Genomic DNA, 11174 nt, shown 5'->3' on the forward strand with positions numbered 1-11174 from the left:
AGTCTGGATGTGGTACTATTGGATCTGCTGCAGCAAGCCGGGAAAGGTTGCTGCGGAGAAGAGCCCCATTAAGGCGCTGGAGTTGATGGAGAAGCGTTTGCGTGAGCGGTTCACCGCGCTTATTTCAGGAGGAGCTTTATTTCAGCGTGATTGGGAGTGAGCTGTATTGGAGATACTCGCAGCTGGCGACTGATGTGCAGGTGGAGGTTGCCAAGCACTCTCTGAGAATTGCTACCCCACTCCACACTTCTCGACGGTGCCGGTGTCTCACCCATGCCATACAAGCCAGCCCCCTCCTTGCCACCTTTGCGATGCCAACATTTAGCGGCGGCTATGTTGACTGGCCGGATTTCTTCGTCCTTTTAAGACCACGATTGACAGTCATCCTCACCTAACAAAAAATGGAAAAGCTCCGATGGCTCATTTCATGCCTGCGGGAGTCAGCCTTGGAGACGGTAAGAGCGCTGAAAATTACTAACGCGAACTACGATTGGCCGTTAACCTATTGCGCCAATCGTTTTAGTAATCGGCGGTTTAATTTTTCAGTCTCACATCAACGAGATCCTGCGGCTTCGTGTGGTCGAGCAGGGTCTGTTGCTACGTTGCGGGAGCTATCGAATCGGTTCAATGGGCATATGCGGGCTCTCATGAGTTCCGGATCAGCTGCGAGATCCAAGTGGGAAGACACTCTCGCCGGAAACAAACGACAGTCTTCCGTCTTGGGAGTCCTTGGAGCAAAGGTTCGGACTCTTGAATGCGTCGACTTTTCTTTGGCTGCGTATCCACCAGCTATATCAAATAACCGATCTTCGTGCATGATTATCAATGACCGTCCAGCTCTATGCGCCCTGTGTGGTGTTTTGGCGCACGCGCTTCCTACTTGTCCAAGCTTCATTGCCTTGCCAATAGTCAACGGTACACCGAAGTGCGACGGCTGACCCACTGTTTTGTATGTTTGGAATATGGTAATTTGCACGCGGATGTTCAGCTTCCCGTCGCCCAACGTGCAATCGCATCATGCCTTGTCTGCACCATTGCGGGCAGCTGTCCAGCCCTAACAAATCCCCACCAATACGAGGTTTGGTCTTCGCCGCTGGTGTTGCCGTTGCTACCACTACCTTCCCAGTCAATCAACACGGTCTTGACGCAGAAATCGCCCTACTGAAGTGCTTCTGCCAACCGCCAATATCCTCATTGGTGGTCGATCAGGTGCCTTCCTTCCTTGCAGAGTGTTATTGGACTCTGGTTCACAAGTTCACCTTATCTCATCGCGGTTGGCAAGTCAAGCTGTGTAGCGGTCGACGGTCTCGGTGGCACTGAGTTTTATACGGATGGATCCTCCGTTAATGTGTGATGTGAAGTCTCGACTAACCACATATTGTGCAACCTAGAGGCGGTTATAGTGTCTTATATTGCGGACTGTCAGCCCAGCCTTAAAATTGATATTTAGAAGATTCCACACGACGTAGCTCTGGCTGATCCCAACTTCCACAGACCGCAGGGTGTGGACTCGCTCATTGGAACCAGCCTGTTCTTCAACCTTTTGTCAGTTGGCCAAATCCATTTAGGTCACTGCGTCCCCATTGCCCAAAATACACTATTTGGATGGGTGGTTTCTGGACGCAATGGACAACTTCGGGTGGCTGGATTGCCCCATACAGAAGGAGAAGAGGAGAAGAATCAACGTTCCGGACCCCCCTGCACTCATTAGAACTCGAGGAGAACTCGATTCCCGCATTGGTCTATTGGGGGTCTTTGATGAGTTTACTTTTTCGAACCAATAAGCTTGGGGTTATTTGCTAAACACAAATTTTATAATTTATCCAAATCGGAGTGAAGTCTAGATTGGGCACAAGTGAATCTACACTGCAGACAATGCTTAACGTCATTAGCGTACAAGTGCATCAGTTAAGGCAAGGGGTTAATCGTTAATAAATAATTTAAAAAGTACGGGTTCAAGATGGCTCCCTCTGGGGTACGCCAGATGTGACGCGAACTGAACTATTCTTCCAAATAAGCAGCTCAAAATGCATATAAGGAGATCAGTTGGGAATCCCAAAAGACTGAGTTTACTTCGAAGAAACGAATGGTTAACAGAGTCAAATGCTTTACTGAAGTCAGTGTAAATGACGTCTGTTTGTAAGCTATTCTGGAACCCATCCGTGACAAATATAATAAGCTCAAATAAGTTGGTAGTGGTGGAGCGGCGCTTTATGAAGCCATTCTGGCACGTTGATATTTAGGTGTTGCAAATATCATACAGGTGGGTAATTCATTTTCTCAATAAGCTTTGAATATGCTGACAATTTAGAAATGCATCTACAATTCGCAGCGTCGGATTTTCCCTCTTTTATGTAGAGGATATTTATGATTAATTACGCATGAGGGGAAAGATCGAAGTCTCCAGAGATAGATTAGAGAATTTTAGAAGAGGTTTGCACAGTGACTCGGTGCAGCTATATAGGACACAACCTAGTACTCCATCGGGGCCTGGCGAATACAGGGGCTTAACCTCAAGATGTTCCAATACCACTCTTATCAAAGGATGAGCAAAATATAAGGTTGTCTGGTTTAACATTATAAGTAAGACTGTACTGTTCCATACATAAGAATTTTATTAAACATCTGCAGGGGCACGGTTGTAAGTGTATTTAAATTAATAACCGGTACTTTTGTTTTTGCTTTGATGTAAACCGAGATATAAATCTAAGAAGTGTCAGGGGAAAACAAATATCTGTTTCGATGGTGAAATCACCTGCAGTATAATCGGACAATTGCTCATTTATACTGAGATATTGAAGCCGAGATTTTTCTCAGTTCCCGTTCTTGGGTGGCCAGAGATATGATCGGCTGCATAATTGTCGTCGGAGTAGGCCGACATTAAAAATTCAGATTATTCGCCACAAGCACATTACTAACAAAGGATTTCTTACGCTTTGGAGACTCATTTAGTAGCTGAACCTTACTATACTGGGAATCAATCGCACAGAGTTGGTCATCAAATTTGGGAAAAACGCGGATTCTTGGCTTAACTGAAGCCTCAGGGAAAAGGAGCCGGGTTGGGTCATTTCCCGGGCACCGCAGAAACCTGGTATCGAAGCATAGTGACGGATCGGTCTGGAAAACGCCACCTCACTTCTTGACCGAAACGACCAGCCGTGATCCTACATAAGCGAGGGTTGGCCAGCTCAGGATCTCAACCCCAATAAAGAAAACCAATCGGGGACACACGGTTCAGCCAGAAGACTACTGATCGAGACTCGCTAGGGCGTATGCATAAGCCAAATACATCACCCAAGTACTGAGAAGAAAACCTTTAGGAGTGAAGCTCCGTAGCTATCTTCCCAAACTGTATTCAGATAGTTCTTTCTTTGCATCCCACATTACAGTTCTTACAGAAACTTGGTTAAAGCCGGAGAAATTTAGCACCGAAGTTTTTTCAAATAGGGGGAGGAATGTCAAGATGGCAAGATATGTTTGATATGTTACTCGGTAAAACATATCCTACTCTGAGGTTTTAATCGGAACCAATACTTTAATTGACCTTAAGTCTCCACTTAAATCTCATAAAGTTCTCTTCCGTAAGGCGGACTTTATGAAACTAAATAAGTTAATTTTAAATTTGATTGGTCCAATCTACTGCCATGTGAAGATATAAACATTTCCTTACATTAACTTTATTATTTAAGGTTATTTTATCGATCTAGCCTCACCAGACTACGTACTTAGCTTAACTTAGGTTACCGAACTGGGAGTCCCATTAGATTTAAAACTTAGATTTAGCGATCGAATATTAAAGAATTTTAATTTTAATATGTACAAATTTGTACCTCCTACGATAGTTGGATTTTACTCACATTCACTGACAAACCGTAGAACGATGTTGGGTGTCGTTTTTTTTAAATAATCTTATCAATGGTAATGTAGACAGCTAGCATCTACTTAAAACGATTAAAATTTAAACGTGCCTAGCAGAAGGACTAAAATCTTTCTTCCTTTACGATCCCTTAAGGGTATTATGTTCATACTTCCACATGTTGTAGCTTTTCTCTACTTATAACTAGACCTCGGAATTTGCATGTTTTCTTATTTTTTATCCATTTGATGCCAAATTTTGTATTTAGACACTACATTTTTCAAATATTAGAATTTTAAATACATATTAAAAATATGCTAAATATATGCTATAAATATGCAAAACTTATTCAAAAAACAAGAAAGGAAAGCTAACTTCGGGCGGAGCCGAAGTTGATATACCCTTGCAGTTGAGTCGCAGTCCGCTAGGTGGCGCCACGCATCTTATAAATTTAAATTTGGCATATTGAATTATTTTGCTCAAAGAGTAATCTGTACCAAGTCCCATCTTTCTAACTTAAAAAACACCAAATTCCGATCCGTTTTGCCAATTCCGATCGTTCTATGACAGCTATAGGATACAGTCGACCGATCCCGGCCGTTCCGACTTATATGCTACCTGCAAGGAAAAAAGGATGTGTGCAATGTTTCAACTCGATAGCTCCAAAACTGAGAGACTAGTTTGCGTAGAAACCGACAGACAGACAGACGGACATGCTAATATCGGCTCAGGAGGTGATCCTGATCAAGAATATATATACTTTATAGAGTCGGAGATGTCTCCTTCACTGCGTTGCACACTTTTGACCAAAATTATAATACCCTCTGAAAGGGTATAAAAATATGCAAAAAATATGCAATTAAATTTCGTAAAAAAAGGTATATTTACTTTTTAAATATTATTAAACCAGGAATAAAACATGTGGGTCACGTAACGTAAATATATAAAATTTTCAATTTTTGTGGTCCAAGTGCTTTACGTGTTAACTTGTGGTTTTAAAAAACGAGTTCAAGCTGATCTTTAAGTAACGTAGGAAGCCATGCCAAAAATAAATTTTCCCAAAAAAATTTAATGGGAAAATGGTTCAACAGCCTTCCCGAGAATAGTTTCGAAGTAATTGGAAATGGTGTATTTTGTAAAATATGTAAAAAAAAGGTGATATTTAGTCTTAAAGTTTTGTATCGTTCTAATTTTTTATAATTGCAGCAGCACATTGCTACTGCTTTTCATAACAGGTCAAAAGCATCAAATATCCACTCATCCAATTTTTTAAAAAATACACAGGGCAACAAATACCAGATGAGAAATGCTCAACTACATCGGGATTTTAAATTTATAAAATCGAATTTTAATAGAATTGCCGAAATAATAACTTCCTTGGAAGCGAGGGGCCTTCCATTGTCAAGAGCAATGGAATTGTGGTGATAAACGCCAAAGCTTTACAAGTCCTAGATAAAATTATGATTTTCTACTGCAACACAATTACCATAAATAAAAATAACTATTAATAATAATCAATCAAATTTTAATACATTACGTCTTCACCAATAGCTTTTATTAAATATTTTGATTTTAATAATCATATCATTTTTTTTTATATTATTTTCATGTTTTTAGCATATTTTGCATATATTTTGCATATTTTTCATTGTGCAAATATGCACAAACAAAAAATATGCCGATCGTTTCTAACTATCTATTCATTGAAATGAATTTTGGTTGTTTTCAGAATTCAAATAACTTAAACCGTTAAAAAATATGAAAATATGCAAATTCCGAGGTCTATAAGCTTAAATCTTTTATTTCTGATTTAGGTATGGAAGAAAAGTAGAAATTTTTTTTGTATTGAAAAGCGTTGCTAATTTAGATCTTGGACGTTGAAAATTATTAATGTTTAGATTGTACGATTTTCTGAGGAATGAAACGGAAAAAAGCATTAATGATTTTAGAAGTAATAGAATATTCAGAATAAATTTTTTTGCATGATCACTACATTTGAATAGTACTTGGTGCATTTAAAACTTTGAGCTTTGAGAACTTTTTGTTATGAAACGATGAAAACAATGCATCCCAAACATTATAAAAAATATAAATTTTTTGGTTTCAGCATGAAAATTGCCAACAACTGCCAAATCTATCGATTAATTTGAAGGAAAAAAATGTATTTAGCTCAAATTATGCGCCGTTTTGTTCAATAATGTGTTCCCATTTAGAAGGAAACTTCATTATACCCCCTTGTAGAAACTTTTCTCCTTATTTGCGAATAACTCGGACATCCACATTTTACAACCCTCTTTTGAGCCCAACTTTACACCTAATGGGTCAAACATCTACATATATAACAAGAAAGGAAAGCTAAATTCGGGCGGAGCGAAGTTTATATACCCTTGCAGTTGAGTCTCAGTCCGCTAGATGGCGCCACGCATCTTATACTATTAGAAATATAGCGGATCGCATATAGTCGGCCGATCCTTAAATCCTTAATGAAATTTCCTTAAATGAAATTTGGCATATCGAATTATTTTGCCCAAAGAGGAATCCATTGAAACTCCCATCCTTCTACCTTGAAAAACAACCAAGTTATGGCATTTCCGATCAATCAGTTATATGGCAGCTATAGGATATAGACGGCCGATCCTTATGAAATTCGACAAATCAGATTGTTTTTCCAAAATAGAATCTGACCAAATCCCATCTTTCTAACTTAAAAAACACCAAAGTTATGCCAATTTCGATCGATGTATGACAGATATAGGATATAGTCGCCGATCCTTATGAAATTTTGTACATAAGATATGTTGGTCAAATATAACAAGTGTAGAAAGTCCCAAACCACTAACTTAAAAAACACCAAAGTTATGGCATTTCCGATCAATCAGTTATATGGCAGCTATAGGATATAGTCGACCGATCCCGGCCGTTCCGACTTATATACTGCCTGCAAAGGAAAGAAGGGTGTCGTGAAAAGTTTCAACTCGATAGCTTTAAAACTGAGAGACTAGTTTGCGCCAGAAAACAGACAGACGGACATGCTCATATCGACTCAGGAGGTGATCCTGATCAAGAATATATATACTTTATAGGGTCGGAGATGAGTCTCCTTCACTGCGTTGCACACTTTTGACCAAATTATTATACCTCTGCAAAGGGTATAAAAATTTTGTGTCCATTTCTCCGACATCTAAAATTTTAAAAAGTACTGAACTATTCAAGATCAAATTTTAACATACTGTAATTATAGGAATCACGATGGGCTCTAGTGAACGAGCTATCCTTGCCACCAAGAATAAAAGATGTTTATGAACTTAATCATGTTATCCCATTCCAGCATAGAAACTGGAAATATTAAATATAAATTAAAAAAACAATCTGCCCGGCATGCACACCCCACATATTGCGTCCCAATTATTATGCTCCGGGATATTAATCAAACCAAACTCTACAACGGCACGCGACTTGCGGTCAAGAAATTGATTAATAACTTAGTGGAAGCAACGATCTTAACAGGACCTTTCAATGGTGAAGATGTCTTCATTCCTAGGATTCCCCCTGATCCCGACGGATACACCGTTCCAATTTAAAAGATTGCAGTTTCCCATACGATTGGCATTCGCCATGTTAATGGTAAAGCTCAAGGTCAATCACTGCAATTGTGTGGTTTAGATTTAGATGTAGATTGCTTTTCACACGGACAATTGTATGTGGCGTGTTTCCGTGTAGGCAAACCAGATAGCCTTCATATTTACGCGGAGAATAGAGAAACGAAAAATATTGTTTTCCCACAAGTATTACGAAATTAACGTATTCGAACTTATGCTCTGATGTGTTCTTCATTTCTTGAACGTCCAACCACAATACGCCACAGCGAAGCGTGGCAGGGTACAGCTAGTTATATTATAATCATATACATATTATAATCTTATATTATATCATAATAAAATGATGTAGTTTCTGATATAATAAATCATTTTCAATTAAAAATGTTATATTTCTGATTTGGGTTGACGTACATTATCAAAGTTGACAAAATTGTAAGCCGAAATGAAATTACACAATTTTACCCACGACTAAAAAGTTAATTTGGCATTTATATAAGAATATGTACTTATGGAAGCGCCAGATGTAAAAAAATCATACTTCATAAAAAATAGATAACAACAATTTGGGAGAGCATGTTGTTTTGGCTGGACCTACTGGAATTTTAGTCCGTAGCGTAAATGGTTTAACCATTCATCGATTGTTAATTTGTTCATTAGATCAAGTTATTAAGCTTTTTAAGTATTTTTTTTAAGTCTTAAAAAAGTTAAGCTTATTACAATTAATGAAATATTTTTGGTATGAAATGTAACATTACAGTTTATTAACTAAAGATTATGTGAAGAATAAAATACAATTGAGCATCCCCTGGTGGTTTGGAAGATATTTAGTCTTAGGGTAATTCTCCTCAAAGTCAATAAAAGAATGTTTTTTCACGCATTTTTTTAGTAAACCCATTAAATTTAACTAATTTAATAATATTTTACATTTACTTATAACACATTTCGAAATATTTTGATCCAAAGTCTGAAATGTTTAAAGTTTAGTTTTTAGCATTTCAACGGCACGATTTGTTTTAAATAATTTTCGTAAAGAGAGTTAAATTGCATTGACATTCAATATTTGTAATATCGGCTTATAACCAAAGATTACAACAATAATGTAAAAGAAAGGATGCGATTGCTAATTTCTGTGAATTTCTAATCAGATTATCAGTTTATTTCATTTTCGCACACATTTGTTATCAGTGCGTCGAAGAAATTTGTCGAATGAGCATCAAATTTTGGGCCCAAACATAAAATGGGACACTTAAGTATTAAAAGGGTATTATAATTTTGGTCAAAAGTGTGCAACGCAGTGAAGGAGACATCTCCGACCCTATAAAGTATATATATTCTTGATCAGGATCACCTCCTGAGTTGATATGAGCATGTCCGTCTGTCTGTCTGTCTGTCGGTTTCTACGCAAACTAGTCTCTCAGTTTTGGAGCTATCGAGTGAAACTTTGCACACATACTTTTTACATACTTATATGGCAGCTATAGAATATAGACGGATATAGAATATAGACCGATCCTTATGAAATTTGGCAGATCGGATAAGTTGGCCCAATTTAGAATCCATAGAAAGCATAGCTTGCAAATAACTGTTAACCGATTCGAGCGGTCTCAAAATAAGTGTTTGTCACTGAGACTTTGAGCTAAAAGTCTGAGAGCAACCGATTGAGTTGCTCGTATACAAATTTTGCTCGCGCTCAGTCAAAGCACACTTTTTTTCTGTTTTCGTTTTGGTCTGCTCATTCTAGGACCGTTTGCTTGCGTTCGACGATTCAAAAAGTCTTTTGTGCATGTATGTGTGTATGTGAAGTTTAGTGGGCTCAACTTGTCAATTTGCTTTGTAAATCTCTCGTGTAAGCAGTGATTCATCAAATTTATTGAAATGGGACGAGAACTTAATAAAAAAAGCATCAATTTTTTATATTTAACAAAATGGACAACAAAGTTTTCCAAAGTTTAGTTGTTAAGCTTAACTCAAAATAAATGAATTTAAAAGGCAACTATTCATTTTTTAATTAAAATAATCAATATATTAGTTTGAAATTGGAAAATTCACGTTTAAATTTTAATAAGTTTTTTCGTCAAATTTCATGTACCATGTGCCACTGTGCAGCGAAATGAAAACAAATTATTGAAAAGACTTTTTGCGCTGACTTTTTCAGTCAATCGGTCTTTTACTGAGTCTCTCTGTGCGAGTGTCACTCAAATCTCTCATTAAGCGATGTTCGGTAGATGAGAGTTTCATGATTTGCTCATTGTAATTCGTTCAACAGAAAACCGAAACAAAACAAATGAAAGCCTGCTGCTCAGAGAGGAACCGAAACGGCATGCTTTGTATCGGTTGCTCTCGCAAACAGAGCGTAAGCAAAAAACGGTTAACAGTTATTTGCAAGCTATGATAGAAAGTCCTATTCTTCTAACTTGGAAAAAACGAAGTTATGGCATTTCCGATCAATCAGGGCTATAGGATATAGTCGACCGATCCCGGCCGTTCCAACTTTATACAACCTGCAAGGAAAAGAAGGATGTGTGCAAAGTTTCAACTCGATAGCTTTAAAACTGAGAGACTAGTTTGCTTAGAAACCGACAGGCAGACGGACATTCTTATATCGAGGAGGTGATCCTGATCAAGAATATATATACTTTATAGGGTCGGAAATGTCCCTTCAATGCGTTGCACACTTTTGACCAAAAATTATAATACCCTCTGCAAGGGTATAAAAAGATTCAGTCCGGGGTTCGAAAAGAAAATTTTACATGAGGGTAAGTCGCTTGCCTTAAGGAAAATAATGAAAATATACCTTATTTAAATTTGCAAATCCACTCGTAATGTTGGTTTTTCCGTTTCGAAGACTGCCTCATCTTTTTTGAAATAATTATTTCAGGCAAAATTTGTTTAAATGTTTTTTGCATTTCTCCGTTGATTTCAGTGGCACCCTCGATCGGTATTATTTTTAAACCACATCGTCTGTTTTGAAGTTATGGCGATTTCCAGAACTTGGGGTATATCTAAAGGACTTCTCCATACACTCCTTCTCCAATCTTTTTAGTATTGATCATATTACATTCTGCATATTCAAGTCGAATGAAGTTGGCTTGGTCTGTTGGCAATGTTGCAAAATTTCATTTTTGAAGTTTACAGTACAATTTTTTTTGAATATTGTTTTACGTCGGCTGAATGGTCTAGTGATAGTAGTTACGCATGATGCTTTTGAACACATGCATCCTTTTTCAGGAAAAATATTTTGTGTCCGCCGCCAAATATTTAGGGATTTTCTCCATTTGCCTGGTTTTAATAGAAGGTTTTTGGGAACTTCGCAATCAAAGCTTTCATTTTTTTTGTCTTTTGAAGAATCTTCGAAACAAACTTTCCTTTTAAAAAGGCTGTTTTTATGAATTTCTTTATTGCACTCTAAACCGTCTAAATTTATTCCAGTAATAGGAGACATCTCGCAAATAAATTTTTTGCAATAAGTATAAGGTGTTGAAATTGGACAAAATCTTGGAATATAAGATTCAAGAGAGTCATTCTCCTTATTTTGAAAAGATACATTTAATTCTGTGCCAATGTTGCTATTTTCTACACTGGAGTCCATGTTTAGCGCAGGCCTTACTGATTGTTTAATTATGTTCAGGTTCCGAAGTTGTCTGAAAATAAAATTTTTTTGTTATTGTTATTGCATTTCACTAATCTTTGATTCATTTTACGGCTGAATATCCAACAGC

General features: G+C 37.5%; 1 protein-coding gene across 1 annotated transcript in view; it reads right to left on the reverse strand.

The window, feature by feature from the left end:
- The window catches only part of LOC6499447 (serine/threonine-protein kinase haspin homolog), a gene marked incomplete at its 5' end in the record, with an annotated part of 29735 nt that extends 19308 nt beyond the window's left edge, over positions 1-10427 (reverse strand). The window contains 2 exon segments of the mRNA XM_001965863.4: positions 10250-10306; positions 10308-10427. Of these exon segments, the coding sequence (XP_001965899.3) occupies positions 10250-10306; positions 10308-10427 (177 nt within the window).
- Between the last annotated feature and the right edge of the window lie 747 nt (positions 10428-11174).

The sequence above is a fragment of the Drosophila ananassae genome, chromosome 3R, assembly GCF_017639315.1.
Source record: "Drosophila ananassae strain 14024-0371.13 chromosome 3R, ASM1763931v2, whole genome shotgun sequence".
In the NCBI taxonomy this organism is placed as follows: Eukaryota; Metazoa; Arthropoda; class Insecta; order Diptera; family Drosophilidae; genus Drosophila; species Drosophila ananassae.